This window comes from Spermophilus citellus (genome assembly GCF_964194105.1).
Source record: "Spermophilus citellus genome assembly, chromosome: 17".
Taxonomy (NCBI): Eukaryota; Metazoa; Chordata; class Mammalia; order Rodentia; family Sciuridae; genus Spermophilus; species Spermophilus citellus.
In genome coordinates this window covers 41,764,760-41,790,959 of record NC_138199.1, presented here as the reverse complement: position 1 = coordinate 41,790,959, position 26,200 = coordinate 41,764,760, and the positions used below count along the sequence as shown (strand labels likewise).

General features: G+C 37.9%; 2 protein-coding genes across 10 annotated transcripts in view; one reads left to right on the top strand and one right to left on the bottom strand.

Moving 5' to 3' along the window:
• The window catches only part of PPM1E (protein phosphatase, Mg2+/Mn2+ dependent 1E), a 128,565-nt gene extending 122,143 nt beyond the window's left edge, over window positions 1-6,422 (top strand). The window contains exon 7 of the mRNA XM_081270438.1: window positions 5,341-6,422. Coding sequence (XP_081126564.1) covers window positions 5,341-6,377 — 1,037 coding nt within the window. The 3' untranslated portion in view covers window positions 6,378-6,422. The remainder of the gene's footprint in view (window positions 1-5,340) is intronic.
• Window positions 1-26,200, bottom strand: part of TRIM37 (tripartite motif containing 37) — a 246,306-nt gene that overhangs the window by 109,715 nt on the left and 110,391 nt on the right. For 2 of the 9 annotated variants that reach the window (XM_081270431.1, XM_081270427.1), the window contains exons 23-24: window positions 20,434-20,544; window positions 18,899-18,977 (exon numbers count right to left, since the gene is read on the bottom strand). In XM_081270431.1, the coding sequence (XP_081126557.1) occupies window positions 18,899-18,977; window positions 20,434-20,544 (190 nt within the window). Of the gene's footprint in view, window positions 1-7,402; window positions 8,174-12,281; window positions 12,334-17,381; window positions 17,449-17,773; window positions 18,978-20,433; window positions 20,545-26,200 lie in introns of those variants that run through there. The other 7 variants (XM_081270429.1, XM_081270428.1, XM_081270432.1 and 4 more) reach the window with 7 other exon arrangements.

Sequence of the window (26,200 nt, the reverse complement as noted above, 5' to 3'; positions counted from 1 at the left end):
AGGACTTAAATTGTTTAAAAAAGGGTAGAAGTAAATGGAACTGTCTAAAACAAATTAAACAGCTGATTGGGCAAAATGTACAAGTGTAAGTTCAAAGAACTAAGCTGGGGGCTGGGGATATAGCTCAGTTTGAAGAGTGCTTGCTTTGCATGCACAAGGCCCTGGGTTCAATCCCCAGCACCAAAAAAAAAAAAAAAAAAAAAAAAAAAGCTGTTTCCATCTTTGTCTTACTTTGGGCCCTGGGTTTTTTATTTTAGGCTTGTGGTTTACCTTTACTTCTCAGTTTTTAGAAGAGAATATATCAAGATGCATCTACATGGATGATATATATACTGCAATTTTTAGTCTCTGCCTCCCTAAGACATGAAGTAATTGGATATAGAGTTAATATGGATAGAGTTCACATCTAATCCCTGAACTTAGTTATTACCACCCAAAAATTTCATAACAGTAAGAAAATCTGAAACGATTGATTTAGTTTCACCACTGATTTGAGTTCTTCCCACTCTTTAGGAAGGTGCTGGCAAGCTGTGAAGTGGCCCAAATATGAGCAGCAGAAGGCTGAAAGAGAAATAGAGCTAAAAGATTCTACAAATACCTCCTGAAAAACTGAGAGTTACTTTTACCTTATAATGGGGGAGTTAATAAGACCTCTGGAATAAGGCCAAAATTCTCATTTCTAAAATACACTCCTATATAGAATTATTTTTGACAACTGTAACCAAAGGTGGCTTCTTGATTTTGCCTTTGTCAGAAGATTGAGGGGTATCTTTAGTGCTTGTTATAGAACCGATATACTAGAGAGGATACCTGCCCTTTCTTAATTCTAAAAATAAAACACAAGATGAAACTAAAGTAGGGGAAGAGTGTCCTTGACTAAATGACGATCTAAGAAGGTAAACGTCATGGAGGAAGTGACTTTTGAGTTGGATGGAGGGTAGGGTTTAGGAAAGGAAATCCCAGGTACAGAGAGGACTATAAATACCTGGGAGTTTGAAAGGGCATGATGGGTTTTAAGAATAGCAACAAACACAGGAGACGGGAGAGCGGTAAAAGATTAGAAGTGTTGTTGCCAAATGTGAAGGGCTTTATAGCCGAGGCTAAGTAGTCTGGACTCTACCAGGAGAATAAGCAGAGGGGCCACATGATCAGGTTTTTATTAGAGCCTAGCAGGGAAGTCACTCAGGAGGCTGAGGATATGGAGGAGGGAGACAGACTGGGAGGCTGTGGGGAAGAGGAAAGCTAATTTCCAGGATTCTGCTTGTGACTGGAAAGATAGAACATTTGTTAAAAGCAGCAGTTTGGTGGTGGGGATAAACAGATAATGAGTTTGGATACATTTTATATTATAGGTAACTATGGGGATAACTCGGATGAGAATTAGTATGCAGTTAGAAATACAGATCCGGAGTTTAGCTGAGAGTTCTAAGTTGGAGATAGAGCTTTGGGAACTCATCCCATTTTAAGTGATGATATTAACAATCACTGTCATTGTATAAATACAAATAGCTTAAACTATAGGCATGGATGACACTGTCCAAGAAATATATGTTGTGTGAAGACCCCAAGATAAGGCTCATTACTGAAGGTAGAATTGCATGGTCAGGTTTCCTGGGTTTGTATCTTGACTGCTACTTTACAACCTGTGGATCTTGGAAAATTTCTGTATCTATCTGCTCCTTTGTAAAATGTCAATAATTAAATAATACCTAGCTCCTGACATTTTTATATTGAATGATGTAGCACAGGCACCATACTTAGAACCAGCCTGGCACATTCTTAGCATACAGTGATTGTTAGCACTGTTGTTAACAACTCAGTGAAGACAATCAAGAAGTGAACAGAGACATAAGTAGGATATTAGAGATGCTAGAAAAAGATGATTTCTACAAGATAGCAGTCAGCAGTGTCAAGTACTGTAGAGGTCAAGTGAGAAGTGAGTTTAAAAATGATCTGGATTTAATATTTGAAAATAATTGGTGATATCTGAAAAAAAAAGTTTAGATTGGTAGGTGGAAAAACTTATCATCAGGTTCAAAAAACAATCAGGGAAGGGGAAACAGGCAAAGATTTCAAGGGAGCCACTACAGATCTAGTTACTTGGGCAGTTTGATAGTGAGCGGGGAGATAAGAAACAGTGTGGTGGCTTGAGGGGTGAAACTGATTTGGGAAGGGATGCTGCCACTGCTTCTGTTTTTAGGATGAAGACATTTTAGATTTGAGCCTGTTCATAGGGGGAAAAAAAAAGAGTAAACAGAGGAGAAAGTAAAAATGAGAAAGTAAGTAGCCAGAAACCTAGGGAGGCAACACCAGCACACAGGAAGGAGAAGGAGACTTCTGACTCTGAGAAAATGGTAGTGGAGATAGGTGAATCTCTTGCTCAGGAGGCTGAGGCAGGAGAATTGCAAATTCCAAGCCAGCCTCAGCCACTTACTGAGGCCATCTCAAGATTTAAAAAGGGCTGGGTATGTGGCTAAGTGTCCCTGGGTTCAATCCATGGGATCAAAAAATGAAAAGAAAAAAAAAGTCCATCTATCAAAATCCAGTAGCTTATTGGATTTATGGAATTGAAGAATCTGAGAAAGATTTTGAAAACTCATAGAATAAAACAAGGGCTAAATAAGGAGGGAAAAGTGAAAGTGCTAAGGAGCAGGGTTTACGTCTACTTAGAAAATAAACGATAAGCTTTTCTATTGTTTCTCTCTATGAGCCCTTCAGATTTATGATCCAAAGTTGACAGAGGCACGGTATGTTTCCTAGCAGATGGAGAGGTTTGAAGACAAAGGATGTTGTCATTTCTACCATGAGATGGATGTTCATGCCCTCCTACCAAATTTGGGGGCGAAATGTCATGAATTTGACACCCAACAGTAGAGCAGGTGAAAATCCAGAATTTTGGCAGCATTTTCTCTGTGCAAATCTTTGTATGTTCTGTTCCAAACTAACAGTTGCAGTAGTCTTTTAATTGTAGTACTAAAACAAGATTTTGGGGAACAGTTTGACTCAGATCACATTTATTTTTAGAGGTGGAATTTTAAAAAATCATGGAAATTCAGTCAGGTGCAGTGGAGAAATTAAGTGTACTAGTGAAGGACAGTGAAAACAATGACTGGAAATCTCAATTAGCTCTTAACAGGCAATACAGTAAACAAGTGAAACTGGCTGGGCGCAGTGGTACATGCCTATATTCCCAGTGGCTTGGAAGGCTGAGGCAGGAGGATCTCAAGTTCAAGGCCAGCCTCAGTACCAAAAAAAAAAAAAAAAAAAGAAAAGTGAAACTGGTAAAATCAAAACCGTGCTTGAGAAAGATGTTTTTGACTATACTGTAAAGAAATAATGGAGAAGAGCCATGACATGGAGTAGGATGTGAGGGAGTTACACACTGGAGTCTAGAAGTGGTGAAGCTGAGCATTTATAAGATAAAAAGACTAGGATCTTATTTTAAGTAATTTGTCTGTTTTTCTTATATCCAGCCATGCCACTACTGGACAGGTAGAGCATATTGACTACATTGGTTCCAGGAGTCATCCACGAGGTTTTTGTTGTACTTTCTGGACCTACTTAAGGATTAAACAAAAATGTAAAATGTTGGAAAGGAATCTTTTTGAGCAAGAGAGAACCTATAACAGATATGAGGAACAATGAATACATAGCCAGGTCACTTAAGTATAGTTATCTTCATTTTATCTTCCCCTAGTCAGAAAGTTTATTCTAGTGCAATGGAAAAGACAGTAATTAATGAGTTGTATAGGTAATAATTGGAAGAGCTAGAATTTGGAGCCAGGCATTGGTGGTGTTCTTAACCACTAAGTTATGTGCCACTCCTTTTTCTAGCGCTGAGAGGTTGAGGACACCAGCTAGGCTCTAAACTATAGAAAAACAACAAACGTAAACAATGAATGGAGCTGGCTAGTGCTCTAAACCTCAAAGTTCCAAAGGCTTCTTTTTTGTGGTACTGAGGATTGAACCTAGGGGCTCTACCACTGAGCTACATCCCTAGCCCTTTTTATTTTGAGAGAGGGTGTAACTAAAGTTATAGAATCTGGCCTTAAAACTTGAGATCCTCCTACCTCAGCCTCCTGAGTAGCTGGGATTACAGGCGTGCATCACCATGCCCAGCACCAAAGACTATGTAGGTGATCTCAGTAATATGGTGATAGAAACATGGGCCCAAGGTCTCTAGTTTATCTATGTACACATTACTCCCCAACATTTACCTGTGTCTTTGCTTATGCTATTCCCACAAGCAAGGGGGGAAAAATGCCTAGTGATAACTAACATATTCTTCAAGGCTTAGCTCAAAATTCATTCTGTGAGTAAATGAACTAAGCAAGGCAAGAAAGGAAGGCCCAGTAGGGCCTTGGGGACTGGGGGCGGTGCATAGTGTCACAGTTGTTAAGAAGTAGGGGGATTAACAATAAAAATAGAGGGGGGTAATCAGAGATATATGAAGAAAGCAAGAACATGGTAATTTGAAGAGAAAAATGGTTGTATATTTTGTGTGTGTTCTCTGGAAGTCAAATAAAGCAGCATTACAAAGTAGAAATCCAGGCGGACTTGGAACCAGGAGACATGCATTCAGGTTCCCTGTGTGAGGCCTGGCTTGAGGGAGCCACACTTGAATTTCAAAATCCCTTGTAACTCAGACCTTTCTCTATGCTCACAACATGAAGCTATTTATTGATTTATAAATAAGAATAGAACAAAAATTGTTTAATGAAGAGAATGATCAGAACTTTGGTTTTATTTTTTTCACTGTAGACTTGTTTTTCAAGTCACAGTTTAATTAAACCTAACCATCAGTAAAAAACTGATCTACTAAGTCAACAAGGACTGAATTTCTCAGTACAGCAACAAACTTAGATTTGATATTAGTTGCTGCCATACTCAGCAAATCCTAAATAATAGCCAGAACACAAGATTCAGAGTATAAACTAGATAAGGAATGAAGCTCAATGACTGGCAAATTTTTAACTGGGATGAAACCATAAGCAGAATCTGATTAACAGAAATTTTTATCTAAAATTATTTGATAAATTCTTTTCATTAAATCTCAGAGGGTGCTGCATATGGTGACATACCTGCAATCCCAGTGACTGGGGTGGCTGATGGAGGAGGATCTCAAGTTCAAAGCCAGCCTCAGCAATTTAGTGAGACCCTCTCTCAAAATTAAAAAGGGCTGGGGACATTGTTCAGTTGTAAAGCATCCTGGGTTCAAGACACTTTTTAGCCATTGTTTTCCATCTTTTGCTTTCCTTATACCTCCCCTGTCCTCTTTCTATTAAAAAAAATATGATCAGATGTCTGCTTTCTGATGGTCCCACTTTTTAATTCCCACAGGAGATGCTGAACACAAGCCATATATCTGTGGGGATGCAGATTCCGCCTCTACTGTTTTGGATGGGACAGAAGACTACCTCATTCTGGCCTGTGATGGCTTCTATGATACTGTGAACCCTGATGAGGCAGTGAAAGTTGTGTCTGACCACCTGAAAGAGAATAATGGAGACAGCAGTATGGTTGCCCACAAATTAGTGGCATCAGCTCGTGATGCTGGGTCAAGTGATAACATCACTGTTATTGTGGTATTCCTGAGGGACATGAACAAAGCTGTAAATGTTAGTGAGGAATCAGATTGGACAGAGAACTCTTTTCAAGGAGGGCAAGAAGATGGTGGGGATGATAAGGAGAATCATGGAGAGTGCAAACGCCCTTGGCCTCAGCACCAGTGCTCAGCACCAGCCGATCTAGGCTATGATGGGCGTGTGGATTCATTCACTGATAGAACTAGTCTGAGCCCAGGGTCCCAAATCAACGTGCTGGAAGACCCAGGCTACCTAGATCTCACACAAATAGAAGCAACCAAACCTCACAGTGCCCAGATTTTGCCATCAGTTGAGATGTTTGGTCTTGGTGCACCAAAGCAAGCAAATCTTATTAATGAGCTAATAATGAAGGAAAAATCAGTTCGATCATCATTGCCTGAACGGAATGGTGCTGGAGAGTTTCCAGGGCAGCAGATACACAGAATGGAGAGCTTGGCTCTTGTCTGTTCTGGGTTGGAAAATGAACAGTTCAAATACCTGGGAAAAAGAGTTTCTAGATTGTATTATTTACGCCACTACTACTTCAAGAGGTGGCACGGATTCAGGTTCAATCCAAAGTTTTATTCATTTCTCTCTGCTCGAGAGCCTTCCCACAAAATGGGCATCAGCTTGTCCACACTTATTCGAAGTGGGAAGAGAAATAGGATGTTAAGAAGTTATGTGCCATGGAGGGAAAATAGTTGGAAAGGGTATAGTGAAAATACAATGAGAAAGGTCAGAAAGGGTAATGATATTCCATATGCAGATCTTCTCTGGAGCCATAAAATATAATACATTTTCTTTACAGTAGGCTAGCTAGCTATCCCTCAATTAAAAACAACACTATCAGAGTAGAAACAAGGTAGACATTTCTAAACACATGTGCTTCAGTATGAATCCATGGATGGCTCAATTCTTAAATGTAAATAGATCTCTAGGAAACTCAAATTACAGTGTTTTCAATCTAAAAAAAAGTATTGGCGGTTTCACTAGCAAAATTATACAACTGGTCCCTGTGATGTGTCTCTACACCTACATACGTCCCCTCTCCAGCACCCCTTCACGTCACTAGTGGAAACTTGAAAGTTATTTCAGTCAGGATATATTGAAATATATAGTGTTGAATCTCAACTCAGTTGAAATCTGGTCTGATGTGCCTAATCTACTTACAGAGAACAATGAAGAACTAAATTGGGAACCATCCCTCAAGATCCTGGGGACTAAGAAAGATCCCCCCAACCTTTTTTTTTGGGGGGGGGGGGCAGGTGAAAGGCTAAAAGCCATATGGGTTTTAACTGGTAATGATGAAAGTGGAAAACTAGTGTAAAAGTGTCATATTCTCAGGCTTGTGAGGCAGTATACAAAGATTTATTGACTTTTTTTTTTCTCTGTAACATAAAACATTTTGAATCAAATATTTCCTAGGGCAGCAGTTACTTGGGAGTTTCATAACCTGTTATGGTGCTTTTGGTGGAATTTTTATTTGTCATTTTATGAGACCACTGTCAGCTGGTTTTAATCTATGATGCTAATGTGTTTTCACTGTACCTCATCTCAGGAATAAAACTGGTTTAATAGAGATGATGTCAGGTACAAACATACACAAGAATCAAAATGCCATTTAAAAAGAAAGTTAAATACCATTTTTTTTGAAGTTCACACATAGCAAAGATATGTACTAATATAATATATAAAAAGTGGCTTTGGAGAATGAAAAATGCCCATTTTAACTTCTCTAATATTGTTTTTCCCAAGGGAATGAAGTAATTGGTATGCAGGAGGCTGAAAGTACTGCCTAAAGTGAACACAGATGCCAAATGCAAAGGAAAATGCAGATTACTGAGCCAGGTCTGTGTAGTTACAATTGGAAGATATGAGCCAATAGAAACAAGGTACATGCAACTTCATACTGCAGGGACAGGATGTGTGCTTATTTCAATATTTATTTCTATTTGACAATTTTGCTATTTCTGCAGTTTTAAGCCAGTAAAAGACAGCACCCTCTTATTCTCTCAGAACCATGGAGTCCCCCAGTTGCCCTTCCCTAGTTGACTAGGGACCAGCCATGCCCACAGAAAGGAGTAGCCCTGCTATACTGACTGATCGCTCATGCAAGCCGGATGTACTAACTGTCCACCATCTAATCATATTTTTACATGCTGATACAATTGGTTTATGTTCCCTAGACCCAGGGAGTAGGACTAAAATTCCATAACATAGATGAGAAGACACAGATGACTGTAGCATATTACAGGGGCCAGTATAGCTATATCAAGTAATTAAAAAAAAAAAAACACTTTAGCAACAATCAGATTGTTAATCTACAGACTTTATTTTTTAAAATTTGGATGTTAAGTAGAGATTTTCATTATTTGTTTTCTCTTGACTTTGAAGTAATTTATTCTTTCCTCAGTCTTGTGACACATGGTTGAAAAGGAGAGAATAAGTAACGTCTCCAGCTATATATATTACAAATTTTCATCATTCTGATGCTTTGCCCCATACATGTACCTCACTTATATCATTTTCTGAAGCCTAGATCATGTTGACAACCCTTCAGATGCAGTCTCAGTTTCAAATCAGATTATCTAAGGAAACAAAACACAGGCAGCAGAATATTGGTTTACATTATAGTCCAAAATGCCTTTTTTTAAAAGAACTTTCTATAGTTGTCTCTTTTGGTCAGATTTGGCAAAAGGGAAGAAGTTACAATGATAAATAAGCTTTTTTAGTGAGGAAAAAGATGGTTGGATGGAACTGGGACAAACAGACACATTTTTAAAGGTCTGGGTTTTGTAGGTCTGACTATATAGCAGTGTTAACTCCATTTCTCATATCATTAGCTCTCTCTAGAAAACAGAAAAGTAGTTCTAGTGTGGTCAATAAACCAATATTGTAAAAATTAGCAACTATTCATTTGTTCACAATACACGTAATCATAGGGTAGTTAGGTACCATTTGTAAGGTAAGTCCTTTAAAATTCTATAACACATATTATTAAAGTAGTGGTTATTGGTCTGATATATGCTGCTCTTGGTTCCATACAGTAGATAAAAAGCAGTGCTTTGTGAAATGCAGTGTTAATATTAATGCCACTGGTGATAGAAAGTAGCTCCCTTCAGTTCAAATCCTGTGCCCTTATTTGCTGCTTGCTAACGTAAGCAATAAGTAACCCTCTAACTAATGGTATCTACACATTTCTGTAACTTGTATTTAATGATGGTGTATCTGGTGATTGTAAAAATAATAGATATAAAAGTATAATATACTATAACAGTTAATGCTGAGGTATAGTCTGAATTATGTGTTTTGTACCTTTACTCATCGTGTAATTTAGTGGTGGTGAACGTTCTACACTCAATCCATAAAGAGTGGCAGTATCCCTTTTTCAACTTACCATGATCTGCATCAATTTGTTTGCCTGCTAAACAAGTTTTGTTAGAATAGGAAATAGTAAAAACAAAACAAATATAAACAAGAAAAGTGTAGTACTGGTTAGGGAAACAGACTTCAAGTCACCATCTGAAGTTATTATAAACTCCTTGTACATTCACTGTGAGTTTCAAGGGGCGTCAGTCCCTAATTTAAAGGTTTCCTTTTTCACTTTCTAGATGTGTACTTTTGAGGGATATCTGAGGTTAGGCAACATTACAGCACCAAATACTTGGGGCTATTAATCCCATTTAGGTCTGTACTACAGGGGTCAGGTAGAAACACATGTATATACCTTTTCTTTACCTAGAAGTGCCATCCATTGTCCTTGAAATACAGCGACTAGAGTTCCTATTACATTTAATTTTAAGTCGGAGGCTCCTTGAAAGTTAACACCTTAACCAAGGACAATGTCAATCATGTCAATGTCAACACTGAGTCTAATTCTGACCACATTTATAGTGGTATAGCATCAATACTGCATTTTCATGACAACCACACTCCATTGTTGGAACACTGTGCCAGTAAGAAGTACAACATCCAATGGGCAGATGAAAATGACCCATTTTCAGATAAGACTGCTGTGGTCAAGTACTTCTTTCCCCAAGTACTTGCCGAGAATTTGTGAGAAAATGATCTCAATAATTTTTTGTGTGGTGCTGGGGATTGAACCCAGGGCCTTGTACATGAGAGGCAAGCACTCTGCCAACTGAGCTACATCCCCAGCCCTCAATTATTTTAATTTTTAAAAATTTGTTCACTCAATGAGCATTTTCAAGCCATAGAAGGGGAGATACCACAATTTAGTTCACACCTTATCATGGGACAAATTTTTCTTTGGATCATAAATTAGCATGACCTGTGAAAAGATTAAATACTGCCAGTATTACAACACAGCTATCTTCCAGACATATGGTACTGTACTGAAAAAATAATTACTTCCTCCAGCAGCATTTTATGTATTCTGAAGACTATATTTATTCTACTAATTAGAAAAAAAAAGAAATAGGACAGGGAACTCCAGACTGATATAGCAGTTACTATTGAAAAGGAAATACTTCAAATTAACTTTGATGTATTAAATAATCCAGATACATCATTGTTAACTCTCTAGGTGCTCTTTGGTGAGAGACAGGCTTTCTCTTGTTCATGTCAAAGAATTCTTTATGGAGTGAAGTGAATATTTCTTATCAAGTAAATTTATCAATTTACAAACCTGCTGTACAGATCACTTTTGAGTTCAGTTGTAATCATGAGTGATCCTTCATATTTTATTTATTCAAACTGTTCATTCAGGTAAAGAATATGTTTGAAATTTTGCCAATATCTTAATAAAACCCAGCAATTTAAAATCACTAAGTCATTTGTCTTTTTTTTCTTTAAAAGAAAGCTAAATTATTTAAATTATTTAATACTTAAATTACACAAATTGGGGTTTGGGGGAAAGCCTTAATTAGGGACATTAACAGTGGAGTTAGTGACTCAAAACTTCCAAAAGAATTCATTCTTTTTCGGAATGGGGAACAAATTTGCGTGTTATCCTTGTGTGGTGTAGTTTCAATGTCAGTGTATGTTCACCCAACCACTACAGCCAAACACTCAAATTTTCCTTTTGAAACTAAATGGGCATGGGCAAAGTGAAGCAAAAGAATCTAATGAGTTATTCGGTTCAATGTCTTTATGGAGGTTTTCTGTAATAACAGGACAAATGTGGGGGTTCAACTGCATCTTGGAACTAACCCCCCTAAACCTAGTTAACACATTGTGAAATTTGAAAGCCTTAATGGTGAGAACACTTAATTTCCTAAATTAACTCAGTCCTTAGCATGACTTCATGTACAGAAAAAAAAATTTTTGAAAGGATACTTGAAGGGGTTTGTTTGAAATCTCTCTTTGAAACAACACACTGCCAGATATAAGACATAATAAAATCATTTGAACTTAGTGGAAAGAATCACAGCTCAGAAGGAGAGAAGATGCTTAGCATGCCATAGCACCGTTAAAAAAAAAAAAAAAAATGGGGAGCTGGGTTTGTAGCTCAGTGGTAAAATGCTTGCTTAGCACAGGTGAGGTCCTGGGTTATATCTTCAACACCTCATAAAAACAAAATAAAGGTTAAATGAAAAAAAAATTCTGGATAGTTTTTTGGTTTTTTTGGTGTTGGGGATTAAAACCAGGGCCTTTTTTTGCACGCTAAGTACACTCTATACCACTACACTCCCAGCCCCACGCCATCTATTATCTTAGTTTTTACTAAACTGAACTGTACTTCAAAAAAATGGGTTTCTTTCCCAAGACTCAAAAAAAAAAAAAAAGTGCTTTTCACTGAGCAGCTTGGTTTGGCTAGCCTCTCATGCCAAGCTGAAGGATTCAGCTCCAGTCATGGAACCTCCAGGTAAGATGTGCCCCTACCCTCATGGTGCAAGCAGGGCCCCTCATAGGTTCTAATTCTTCTGATCCTGATTTAGAACCAGGGAAACGGATGCGAAAAATGTCCAGAATGATTCACATTTAGAGAAACAATTTTCCAAATGAGTAGATGGACAGATGAAAAAGTCCCTGCCAGTCTTTACTCGGGATGACATTTGCTAGAGCATAAGGGCTGAGCAACTAAGCCAAGCAGAGTTGTAATAGACTAATCAAGAAGAATAAAACAGTGAGAGACAAGCCCAGGGAGCAGCCCTTTCAAAAGGACATTAGGAGACATTACCAGTGCTGCAGGACTTGGGCCAGCACTCTAGCTGGGCAGAGCAGGAACAGAAGGAGCAGTCACTATAAATGTGTCTGATCTGTTCTAAGAAACAGCTCAGTCCATAATATGTGTCTCAAACTATAGATGGCTGATGTTACCATGTTCTCTTAGGCCTCCCGATTAGAGTTTTAAAACTTCTATAAATCCGGACTAAAAGTATATGCTCTTGGAGTTTTCTATTTTCCAAACATACTTTTTTCCTTTTTTATTTTTGGTATCCAGGGATACCTGACCACGCCACATCCCCAGCCCTTTTTATGTTTTATTAGCGAGACCCTAAGGCTGGCATTGAACTTGCAATCCTGCCTCAGCCTCCCATGCCCCTGGTATTATAGATGTGCACTACTATGCTCGGCACCCTATTTTCTAAACTTTTAACAAATCACCTCTTTAATTTAAATTTAAAAAGAATTTGGATAAAAATGGCCTGTTTTCGAATTACAGTTTTAAAATTAAAATGTCTTTACTTCAACATGTACTTCACCTTTTTTTTTTTTTTTTAAAATACCTACTTTCAGCTTCTGCTCTGATGTAGAGCTAGAAGGAACAACACTGCTTCCATTCCTACAATGAAAAACAGCCAGATTAACTGCAAATTATGACTCTTTGAACATTGGAAAATTGAGGTTGAAGAATAACCAACTGGCCTAAAGTTGACAGGCTCTTACAGGGGCAGTGGAGCACTAGTTTCCCTAGGGTAGCTATGAGCAGACTCTGGAAAAAACAGCTAACGTGACAACTGGTAAAGGCAGAGTATGGGCTGGAAAGAGAGTGGAGTCCTGGGGGCCTAGAGAAAAAGCATTCTCTTCAGGCTTTTTCTTCACAAACTCTACTAAGTGTTCACAGAAAAAAGACTGGAAAGAGCCCTAATAAGAGTTAACTGTGGTGCAGACCCAAAAGAGGTATACAACAACCTTGTGGAAAGGTTCAGATCTGTCCCACTATCTCCTCTATGAAACAGAAGTGCTCTTCTTTTGGAGGAGGAAAGACTGCTTTACTTAGGGCACTGGTGGCTAGTTCCTGGAGGTGAGGGAAGGCAACAGGGTAGGGACAGGAATGTCATTGGGCCTACAACTAGCTGGGAAGGGGCAAGTAAACTGAAAAGGCCCTGTCGGTCCAAACCTAGTGTCTAAAACTGCAGCTTAATCTGAGAATGTCAGCCCCAGTCAGTCTTCAAATAACAGCACAATATTTCTGGTAGAAGGATGAGAGATCACCAAAAGCATAAAGGAGCTAGAGGTTTAGCTCAGTAGTAAAGCATGTGCTTAACATATGCAAAGTGCTAGACTTGAACCTTATAGCCCCCAACAAAAACAGACCCTCTGTAAGGGTACAAATAGAAGTTATATGCTTAGGGGAGAGACTGCCCTGCCAATTCAACCCCCATCAGCAAAACCAGATATTGCAATAGGAACCTGAAATAATCACTAGGGTCAATCATAGCAACAGCAAGCCTTGAGCCAAACTCCTAACTAGATAATCTCTGCAATGAAGGTCTAAGCAGCAGAAAAGGCCTGCTCACTTTCAGTCATAAATATCCACAAAGCATCTAATCTTCTGTTTAACATGGATTGCTTTTAACAAAATACACTGAGGCATGTGAAAAGGCAAGGAAAAATTGCACTTGGAAGAGATGAAGCAATCATTAGAAACCAGACAAATATAACAGGCATTTTGGAACTGAGTTTGTTTTTGTTTTTAAGGCCAGTGCTAGGAAGCAAACCCAGGGCCTTGCACATGCTAGGCAATGCTCCAGTTCTGAGCTATACCCCTAGCTCGAGCAAGAATTTTAATTAAATTTGATTAATGTTAAGGAGGGCAGTGGCCAACATGTAAGATTATGTGTGTGATGTCAGCAAAGAGATGGAAATTATAATTAAATAGAAATGTTAAAAACAAAAACTCCACCATAACTGTAATGATGAGTACATCTGATTGGCTCATCAGTAAATTCTGTGGTGATGAGAGGAGAACTAGTAAACCTGAAGTAAGTCAACAAAAAGTACCCTCACTGACATACAACACATTAAGAGTGAAGGAAACACCAGAACAAAATAAACCCAGAACAGAACAAGTACACAGGAGCTGTACAAACATCAGTGTGACATACGCATAATTAATGACACACATGAAACCATAGATCCAAGAAGCTTAGACAAATACTAAAATCCCCACAACTGCAGGGTACACACCTGTAATCCCAGGGATCAGGAGGCTGAGACAAGAGGACTTCGAGTTCAAAGCCAGCCTCAGCAAAAGCGAGGCGCTAAGCAACTCAGTGAGACCCTGTCTCCAAATAAAATACAAAATAGGGCTGGGGATGTGGCACAGTGGTTGAGTGCCCCTGAGTTCAATCCGTGGCACTACCCGCCACCCGCTAAAAAAAAAACCACATCTAAGAAAAAGAAAGCTCCTTTCAGATGATCACACTGGTAAATTTTACCAATTAAAGAATAAAATCTTGGGCTGGGGTTATAGCTCAGTGGTATAGCACTTGCCTAGCACATGTGAGGCACTGAGTTCAATCCTCAGCACCACATAAAAATAAATAAAATAAAGTTATTGTGTCCATCTATAACTTAAAAATATTTAAGAATAATAATAATATACACAACCAATTCTACATTTTTTTCCCCCAGGAAAAAGGAGATTCATTTTATGTGTTCAGCATTACTCTATGGTTGTAAAATCAGATGAAGAGCAATAAAACTATGGACCAATATCCTTCATAAATATAGATGCAAAAATCCTCAGCAAGATATTAGCAATATAACAAATGCCACTAGGCACCCATTAGAATGGCTAAAATAGCCAGGTATGGCAGCACTTGCCTGTAATCCTAGCTACTCAGGAGGCTGAGGCAGGAGGATTGCCAAGTTTCAGGACCGCCTGGGCAATGTAGTGAGACCCTGTCACAAAATAAAAATGGATGGGGATGTAGTTTGCTGGCCTATCATGCACTAGGCCCTTGGTTCAATCTCCAGTACCAGGAAAAGAAAGAAAGAAAAAGAGAGAGAGAGAGAGAGAGAGAGAGAGAGAGAGAGGGAGGGAGGGAGGGAGGGAGGGAAGGAGGGAAGGAAGGAAGGAGGGAGGGAGGGAAGGAAGGAAGGAAGGAGGGAGGGAGGGAGGGAGAGAAGGAAGGAAGGAGGGAGGGAGGGAGGGAGGGAAGGAAGGAAGGAGGGAGGGAGGGAAGGAAGGAAGGAAGGAAGGCCTAAAATAACAAAAATTCCAAGTGTTTGTGTGTGGGGAATACAATTGGAACTCCCACCAGTAGGCATATAAAATTATAGAGAATACTTAAACTTACATAAAAATATATATATGCAAATGTGTATAAGGTTCACAAGCAGCCAAACTGCAAATAACCTAAAAGTCTTTCAGTGGCCAAATTCCATTATATAATAGACTACTACTGGGCAATAAAAAAAGGAAAGAAATACTGATTCACACACTATGGATTAAAAAATGCATTTTACCAAGTAAAAGGCTACATGTTGCATGATTTCATTTATATGACTCTATGAAAAAGGGAAAATTAAAGACAGAGAACAAATCAATGATAACAAGGAGTTTGGGAAGGAGATGTATATGTACAAAGGGCTATCACAAGTGAATTTTTAGGGTGGATGGAAAATGTTCTGTGTAGCACTGGTGGTGGATACATGACATTTGTCAAAACCCACAGAGCTGTATACCAAAAAGATTGAATTTTAAAATATGTAAATTTAAAAAAATCAACCAGGATGTGTGTGGGAGGAAAGAAAGCAGACTATAATGATGAATCTAACTGTATCAGAAATGAACCAGAATCACAGCGAAGAGGAAAGAAAGGAACCAATGTAGTTTTGAATCTAAGGACCTAAAAAACTTTGCAAGAGTATTGTGACATGATCTTGAGAGACTAAAAGAACTATACACTAACCAGGTGCAGTGGCACATAAATTACAGTTCCAGCTACTTGGGAGACTGAGAAGAATTGCTTGAGCCCAGATCGAGCTGAGCCTGAAATTTCTATTCCAAATAAAACACAAAAACAAGCACCAAACTCTAGATGGTAATTTTTTTCCCCTCCCAAGGGGATATGTTAAAAAAACTAACTGACTTGTGCATTAGGGTTAAAAAATTAAGTTAACGTACTATAGCTAATGAGAGCCAGGCTTCTCACTGTTACACATTATAAGTAAGAGGGAGGTCTAGAATGAGCCCTGTGGAGCTGGACTGGTGGTGTTTCCCTTAAAACAAAACCCCCCAAAGATTTATACACATAGATCCAGTAATACATATCAATGTGTGAATCTGCATGACTCAGCACACACACACACACACACACACACACACACACACACACACAATTTCCTATTCTATCCACTGAGAGGGACTAGAAGCAGTGAAGCCCTAGTATCAATAAGCACATTAGCATCCACATCTTCGTTTCTAAATATCATTCTCTAAGAAAAGGAGCCAGGGTTCCTCAAGTAGTAAGGAAAAAAAAAAAAAAAAAGAGCAGACCAAAGGGGACATATCACAAGGACATTAAAAACCTAAGAGAGTTTCCAGTGACCAAAACTAACAAGCTGAACTATGGAAATAATCATAGTGTTGGATCCTAATTCAAAGATCAAAACAAAGGATCGAACAGAGGATCGAACCCAAGGGCCTTTCACGCACTAGGCAAATACTCAACCACTGGAACTATATCCCCAGCCCAGCTGGATCACTGTTCTACAGTTATACAAAGGCATTAACAAAAGCAAAAGCTGGACTAAAAGGTACATCTCAAAATAAACTTTAAAAATAGGACAATCTTTAGGTTTTTAGTTACTAGTTATCAAAATGTTGGGCTTAATTTAAGTGTGATGAACTGGAAAAAGCACTAGAGCAACAGTTCATCCCATTCTTGTGTTGAACCTTAAGAGCATGATACGACCTCCCCGGAACCTCAGGTTCTTCTGCCAAAGGGGGACAAGACACAACTCATCCATCTCAAAGGTTACTGAAGGATTCAATGACCCAGGTGGTCAAAGTTGTCCAGAAATGATATGTACATGCACAATAAAAGCATTACTCTTACCTCTTTAGGCCTAAGAGAAAACCCTTATTCAGCAGAGGTTTTCTAGGAATTAAGATAAAGACACTAAATACTGAAGCAAGGTAACAGTGGAAAGAAATGCCCTTCAGCAAAAGCTGTTAAGTTAAAAAAAAAAAAAAAGTGAAGACCATTAGGATACACTATGTGGTGCAGAAGCTGGGCATGGTCATGCACACCTGTAATCCCAGAGGCTCAGGAGGCTGCAGCAAAAGGATCTCGAGTTCAAAGCCAGCCTGAGTAGCTTAGCAAGGCCCTAAGCAATAACACCCTGTCTCTAAATAAAATATAAAAAAGGACTGGGAATGTGGCTTAGCTCCAGTACGGGGGCAGGGGGCGGGGGCAGTGGTGCAGGAAGGTAGGACAATCAGAGCAGAGTGAGGGATTCTTCTCCTATCCCTCTGCCCATTCTCACTGCTACCTAGTATCTAGCATGGCCAATGCAGGCATGCTGCATCAATGAATAGGGAAACAGTGTTCCTGGCATCATTAAAGAACTGGGAACAAAGTTGGATACTGCACACACCTGTAGTTCCAGCTACTTGGAAGGCCGAGAAAGGAGGATTGTTGGAGCCCAGGAGTTCAAGGCCAACCTGGCAAACAACAGAGACACCTTGTCTAAAAAAGAAAGAACTGGAAACAGAGTTGGTATGTAAAGTGGCTAGGAACGAAGAGAAGAATTATATCTTCCAAAGACTCCCCTACTAAAAGCTAACTAATCTAAATTAAAAGCTATCCATGAAAAAAGCTTTTGGTCTTCCAGGTTTATTACCATTATGGAACAACTAAAAGAGAAGCTGCCCATCACCCCTGTTCAAAAAATGATCTTGTCTACATTACTAAACAGCTACCAGCAAGAGAAATAGAAAAACAGGTATCTGGTCCCACTTTTAATAAACTGCAGAGCCGCATTTTCTCAAGTTAATTTTATTAACAAAAAGTGCAAACTATTCTGAAAAGAAGTAAACTATAAGTCATAGCATTCATCAAGATATTAGATATGGAAAAATGAATAATATTAAGTAAAACAAGCTGATGAGATGTCTTTCACATGTACATATAGTTATTCATGCTTTTTCAACAGTCTTGGTCAATTCAGTGTAATTTTCATGAATATATAGCAGCTCAAACACAAATTCAGAAGCACAGTGGCAAAGTTTGGCAATTATTTTGGGGGTAATTATGAGTATGTAAGGCAATCTGATATCAACTTCACTTTGATGTAACCTACTATGCAGTATGTATATTTAAATTTATTGACTCTGAAGCAATATCCAATGAAAATAGAGTTTAAAAATATTTGTTGCACTATATTTTATGAGGCAGAAAAAATGAAATAGTTTTCAATGATCTTTCACATGACGAGGAACATAACCAATCCATATTAACTAAGTTCATTTTAAATACATATGCAAAGTCACACAACAGAAAGATGTGCCGTTAAACAGGTACCAACACTTAAACAAGAAAGAAAAGATAAACTTTAGTCTGTCAACATACTCCAAAGAGGAGATCCAGTCTAGTGTTACTTCAGTCATTCACAAAAAGTGTCTATAGGACAGAATCTAAATTATTTATAGGTAATTTTTCTATTCACTAATCTATAGGTACTAATGAAACAAACTGTGATTAAAACCTGAAATATAAAGGTAGTCATTTAAACACAACAGGTGTTTAGCCAAAGACAGAGCACCAAGGATGAACAGGTTACTGAGTGCATGCACTGCCTCTAGTACATTTTCTGGCAGTTAACTGGTCTTCTACCTTTTGTGGATGTACTAATTTTCTAAATTAATTGAGGACAACACAGTTATTACATTAGGAAGAACTCTGCTCACACTATTAATTTTTTCCCATGTTCTACTTTCTTTACTAAAATTGTGCTACTTTCTAACAGCTCCTGAATTATTCTTTCAGGTAGAGATGATGGAAAAAAAAAGACCTAAATCTGACTATCTGGTTGATGACAAATTTGAGCACCAACTACAACAAGATTCAGGGTCAAGGTATCTTATAAGTCAATTCTCTTGATCTGGCAATTACCTTCCACTGTTTTCATCAGTACTGAAGTGAAGATTTTCAGGGTCTGCTTGTTCACCATCAGGAAAACTGGAGTGTGTATCTAAGAAAAATTAAAAGAAAAAATTTTAAATTAAAAACAGATATAACAACAAAGTGTATTTTCTTTCCTAACTCTTTAAATGATCTTACCAAATGTGTTAGTGAAGAAAGAGGTGCTCAGCTGTAAACAAATCTGTCTTCAGAGAATATGTGATTTGAGTCAGATACAAGCAAATGCAAAGGAAAAACAAAGGAGAAAACCCAAAATGTGTAATAGACACCCACAGTTAGAAGATGAAAGGCACTGCCTCACTTTGTCCTCCCGGACCGGACCGGTGGGAACAGTTGAAGAAAGAAACAAGAAACAATGATGAAGTATACTTTCCAGACTCAAGGTGCTATAAACAAAATGTATTTCAAAGCCAACTAAATGACACATGCAAACATTACTGAGAATCCCACCAGGACTCAAAATAATTTGCCCAAAATCTGAGTGCTTGTCTTAGAAGCAGAAGAAATTGCCTTAAAACTTACAAATCATTCAATACTTGGCTCTATATTGAAAAAAGATACTAGAACACTAGGGAAATATGTAAGATACAAAGTTAACAATGCACATAAGCCTGACAATGTTGTCATTTCAGGAAATCTTACACAGCAATGCTCAGGTTGATTATTAAGGTCTCCGGATGACTTTAATAATTTTCTAATACACATTCCATTATTTTACCTGTACTTCTATATGATAGAATATGAGGTTACCATAAAATTGAAGTTTATAAAATACAAATATACATATTTACGCAAGTTTCTCTTGGTGTTTCTCCCCTAAAGACATGTTTTTGTGGGGAGAGAAAGGAATAAAAAATGAATGATTCTAGGTACATTTATGACTGCACATATGGTGCAACACTACATGGTATACAATCACAGAAATGAAAAGTTGAGCTGCAGTTGTGTACAATGAATCAAAACACATTCTGTTGTCATATATACCTAATTAAAATAAATTAATTTTTAAAAAGATTTAAAAGAAAAACGAATGATTCCATAATTTGAATGCATTTCTAAGAAATCAAAGCTATTTAAAAAGTCATATAGTTGGCTTGAAAAAAAAAAAAAAAAGAAAATCGGGGGAGGGGATCAAATAGTAAATATTTATTTTCTACAAGCCACAAATGGTCTCTGTTGAGAATTCTTCTTTGTTTCATTGTTTTTACACCGCTGTATAATTTAAAGCCATTCTTAGGTAAATAAACTATACAAAAGCAGGCTGTGGTCTCTCTCCTCCATCAAAGAAGTGACACTCATCAGGTATCTATCTAATCAAGCCAAACATTACCCTCCAATTTTTTCTAATACCATATAGTTTACCAAAAAATGTAAAAATGATAAAAACAAAACAAAAAAAGACAAAAAGAAAAGAAGCAGAGTAAGTAGAAGCTATAGCAGCAGAAGAAAAAACATCATCACCAATGGTTTTACTAATCTGTGTAAGATGACATTATATGTTGCACCTTCATCTGGGGGCTGTGCCATGAAAGAGTTGTTAAATCTGCCCATGCTGCTGTGCTCTTCCTGCTCTTCATTCTCAGTGTCACATTCAATGTCACTGTCGCTACTAATTCCTGGCAGGAAAGAAGGAGACAACATATTTCTGAAAAAAACCACTATAAGTAAAAGAGGAAAAGTTCCTTATCCATTAAGCTGAGATTCCTACTAAATTTTACAATAAATGCCAAAAATTGAAGAAACCACACCAGCAAAACCAAAAAAGTAACCACAGAAAGTTCAATTCTCTTTAAATTTTTTTAGAGCAGTGCTGTTACTTTTGTTCTCTAAGTTTAAAATTGAGTACCACAGTCCTTGAAAGTTGTTATTCGGAACCAGTACTAATTATACTGAGAATACCTTTTCCAAATCACTTTTTTTCTAACACGTCATAAGAGAAAAAAAGAGGAACTTTTAAAATCCTCATTCACTGTAAACATAGTCTCTATACTAATAAACATAATAAAACACATGGCCTATAATCCCAGCAGCTCAAGAGGCTGAGGCTAGAGGATTGAAAATTCAAAGCCAATCTCGGCAACTCAGTGAGACCCTAAGCAAGTTAGTGAGACCCTGTTTCTAAAATATAAAAAGGGCTGGGGCTGTGGCTTAGTAGTTAGGTGCCCCTTGGTTCAATCGACAGTACAAAAACAAAACAAAAAAACCACATGCTATAAACATACATAGTATATGTATATAGAAATTTCCAGTAATTCTAGTCATAAGTTAGTTTCTATCCTATTTGGGCCTCTAGTTTTCTTTTTGTATGAATCAGTTGACTTAGTTTTTGGATATTTAATACATATATATTTTAATTGACATAGTAATTATATGTATTTATAAGGTACACTGATATTCCAATACATGTATACAATGTGTAATGATCAGATCTGTGTAGCAGGCATATCTACTACCATAGAAACATATCATTCTTTGTGTTGGGAACATTAAAAATATTCTTCATTAGCTACTTTAAAATATTAAGTAATTATTGTCAACTATAGTTATCCTACTACTATAACACATTAGAAGTTATTCCTCCTGCCCAATTACACCCCATTACCCATTAACTACACTCTCTCCATCCTTCTGCCTTCTCTATATTCTTCTCAAGCTTTGGTTACCTCTATTTTATTCTCTACTTTGAGATCAACTTTTTACTTTCCACATATAAGTAAGATCATGTGGTATTTGTCTATGCCTAATTTATTTCACTTAATGTAAGGTCCTCTAGTTCCATCCATGTTGCTGCAAATGGCAGGGAATTTCATTCTTTTCTATGGCTGATATTATACTATGTATACATGTCACTTTTTTTTTTTATATATTCATTCATGAGCACCCAGGTTGAATTCATAATTAGCTATTGTGAAAAGTACTGTAATAAACATGCAAGAGCAGATTTTAATTTCTTTGGAAAATTACCCACAACCAGTTGATCTTTAAAAGAAAAATCCTATAGAAAGTATTTATTTTAGCAAGATAGTGATCAGAAAACTTGAAAATTTGTCTGCTACAAATTTTTATAAATACTTAGATAAAATACAGACAGAACATTATTTTAACAAACAGTCACATTTAAAAGACAAAAGGGGCCAGGCACAGTGGTGTACATCTATAAATACAGTAACTTGGGAGGCTGAGGCTGGAGGATCCAACTTCAAAGCCAGACTCAGCAATTTAGAGAAGTCCTGTCTCAAAATAAAAATAAAGAGGGCTGGGACATAACTTAGTAGTAAAGTGCCATGGGTTCAATCGCCAGTAGCAAAAAATAAAACTCAAAACACAGGAGGTAAATTCACAGGCATGAGAAACAAGATAAGAATAATACTGGGTCAGATACTACAGTTATCCTGGAGAGCCCAATGCAAAGATTTTTTTTTTTTTAATATTTTTTATTTTTTAGTTTTCGGCGGACACAACATCTTTGTTTTGTATGTGGTGCTGAGGATCGAACCCAGGCCGCACGCATGCCAGGCGAGCGCGCTACCACTTGAGCCACATCCCCAGCCCCAATGCAAAGATTTTTAACATTCCTTTGCGGGGAGGAGGGTGGGACCCAAAACTCTACTCACCATAGGAAAGGAGTTGCAATTGGGACTAAAATTCCAGCTTGGAATTTTTTTTCTTAAAGAGATAAAATTCTGGTTATGTTGCCCAGGTTGGCCTCAAATAATCCTCTTCCCTCATAGACTCCCCAGTAGCTGGGCAGTAAAAGTAAAAAAAAAAAGATTAATGAACTTGCAGAGTTGAAGAAATTAATGAGAAACCAAAATTAATGAGCATACAGGCAGATGCTATTGCATCCAGCAGAAACTAAAATTCTTATTCAAAAAACAGATAAGAAATAGTCTGTATAAGGTAGGCTCTACAAAGAGAGCAAAAGACTTAGAATTCAAACCCAATTTATGCTGGGGAGTTTTTATTTTTACTTCTTGGTGGTGCTAAGTTTTGAGCCCTGGTCCTTGCAATTGCTAAGCATGTACTCTAAAAACTTAGCCTCTAGCCACTAGATTTGGATTTAAACTTGAAGTAAAAAATCTTAAGAAATTAACATAAAATTATTCAGAAGCTAGTGTTATTTAAATACAGCAAAATCTTCCCTGGAGGTTAGGTTCTAGATAAGATGGAGTGGGTACATTCCAACTTGTCTATTTCACTCAATGCATTACTAAAATCTAGACGAAATGCATGGCATAGCTATTTAAGGACTCGGAAGTAAACAGGAATAGGCATATTGGTGAAATCAAAATTTCACCAACAAACTGGAAGATTCAAACAAGCCCCAGAGTCCAGGACACAATCCAAAATTACTCAGCATATGAAAAATCAGTACAAGATAATAAGTGGGCTGGGTATATAAAGCTCTGATGGTTCGTAAACACAAGGCCCTGGGTTCAATCCCCAGCATCAACTAAAAACAAAGATAATCAGCAAATACCAAGGTGAGATGACACAGGTGTTGGAATTATCTAATGATGACTTTTAAGGGAAGATAAAAATGCTCAAGAACACCCTTGACACACATCAAACATTCTCTGAAGGTAAGCTTCCACAATACAGATCATAAGAATTCTGGGGGGTAGAGGTGGGGGTCTGAAAAAGAATGCTCCAAAGTTAAAAGTTTAAAGCTAACAATCTACCTGAAGCAAGAATCAGGAGATATGGAAGGACAATGCTGTAAATTTTTCATTAAGTAGAACAAAAACCTGTAAGAAACTACATGATTCTAGTTAACTTTAAAGGGGCAGATTTTTAAAAGACCTGGGCTTGGTGGCACCTGCAGTAAATTCCAAGAACTCAGGAGGATTCCAAGATTAAGGCTAGCCTCAGCAACCAACTTAGTGAGCCCCTATTCTCAAAATAAAAAATAAAAAGGTTTCAGGATGTAACTCAATAATGGTTAAAGTGCCTCTGGGTTCAATCCCTAGTAACAAACAAACAAACAAATAATTAGAATGAAATGTTTTGTAGAAATGAAAGATTAAAACTAAAATTATTAATATATGGTTTAGGCAAAAGTAAAAAAAGATTAATAAACTTGCAGAATTGAAGAAATTAATGAGAAACCAAAAGAAAAATAAGTATAGAAAAGACTTTAAAAAGGGATCAAAAGGAATGCTCCAAATTGTCTTGATCAGAATGATATAGCAAAAACAACAAAAGAGAAATAGACATGAAGAGAAAAACGGCAGAAAAAAACTTAAAGGATTCATGAAAAACATTCTGAATTAAATGAAAATAAAAATATTAAAATTAGTGCTAGGTACCTATCACAGTTCTTAAGGGGAATTCATAGGATTAAATGTTGCAGCACACACCTATAATCCCAGAGACAAGGGAGGCCTAGACAGGAGGATGACAAGTTCAAAGCCAACCTGGGCAACTTAACTAGACCCCTCAGCAACTTACTGAGAACTTTCTTTAAAAAAAAAAAAATTAAAGGACTGGGGATGCGGGGCTGGAGATGTGGCTCAAGCGGTAGCATGCTCGCCTGGCATGCGTGTGGCCTGGGTTCAATCCTTGGCACCACATACAAACGAAGATGTTGTGCCCACTGAAAACTAAAAAATAAAAGATTAAAATTCATTCTCTCTCTAAAAAAAAAAAAAAAAAAAAAAAAAAAAAGGACTCGGGATGTAGCTCAATGGTAAAGCACTTCTGGGTTCAATCCTTAGGATCAAAAGAAAGGAAAAAAGAAACAGTGTTAACTTAATGACTCAAGCTTCCAGCATAAAGAACTTTAGAAAAAGCCGATGTAGTAGCTAGTAGTGGAGAACTTGCCTAGCATGCACAAGGCCTTGGTATAATCCCAGATACCACTTTAAAAAACCCAAACAAACAAAAATCTAGAAAAAGAACAAATTAAATTCAAAGTAATTAAAAGAAAAAAAAAAAAAACAAACAGTGAAACATGGTCATTCTTTAAAAAAAAATCAATAAAATTAATAATACTAATAAAACTGAAAAGCCTCTAAGGCAAACTCATTAAGGGGGTGCCACAGTCTGGCTGGGCACAATCAGGAGCCACTTGTCAAAAGAAACTAACTTTATTTTTAGAACCACACATGCCATACAAAACAGCTCCTCAGGAAAAACCCTCAGAGCCCAACTGCCACCACCGGCTTCCCACAAGCCTCTCCCAAAACCACAAGCCTCTCCACCTCCCACAATCCTCCTGCTCTTGAGGCCGATTGGCTGGGTCATGTGGGAGGAGCCAAAAAAAGTCCCCCAATGAGCAGCTCTGTAGTCTGAAAGGGCAGGGAAACAGCCCAATGAGCATCACGGCAGAGGAGCCAATGAGCTAGAATAGAAGTTGCTGTGGCCGCTGTGAGCCAATCATCAGCTGGCAGTCTGAAAGTTTGCTGGGGCCCCTTCGGCTGTGGCTCTCAACAAGGGGGAAAGAAAAAAAAAAAAAGCTACAGTTTTTTTCCTGGATATTAAAGGACAATAATGGAAACATAAACAACCATGCTTAGGAAATCAGGAATAGTGATAAAATAAACAAATTCTTTGATACACAAAAATATCAAAGCTCATTCAGAGAAAATAAATAAATCTTGAATAACTATTAAAGAAATAGAGTTTGTGATTTAAAAACTTCTAACAAAGAAGAAGTCCCACGTGGCCTTACTGGTGAAATTTGTCCTCTTCTGTTTTCAAGACAAGTTTGGGGAGTACTTCTCCCTTAAATACTGAGAAGACTGTTGGGAAAAGTATAAACGGCAGCCGTACCCCAGAGAAAAAACCCCAACATGGCGCCTAAGGACTTCTCCTTCCTACCTTCTTCTTCTCTGCAGTGGCGCGAAAAGTTCCCGCCCTTGTGAACTCTCCAGCCGGAGCCAATTTCAAACCTGGCTGGCGGGGAACCTTAGCCCCAATGAGAACTAATGCCTGGGCGCGGGAACTCATATCTGGAAGAACTTGCCAATAAACGGGTGGCCTGCCATTTATCTAAGCCCTACCATCTCCCCTTTAGTTCTATATAAGCACATAGCTTTTTGCAATAAAATTGGAATTCTCCCGGCGAAGTGTCTTTGCGTGGGGAATTCTTTCAAAGACAAAGACTAGATGACTGAAATCCTCTCCATCTCCATCAAAGAAAAAACAAAAATCTTTGTGCTCTTAAGAATAAAAGGGCAGGGGGGCCAGGGTTGTGGCCCAGTGGTACAGCGCTTGCCTAACATGCATGAGTCACTGGATTCGATCAGGGATGCCACTCTGAGGGGAGCT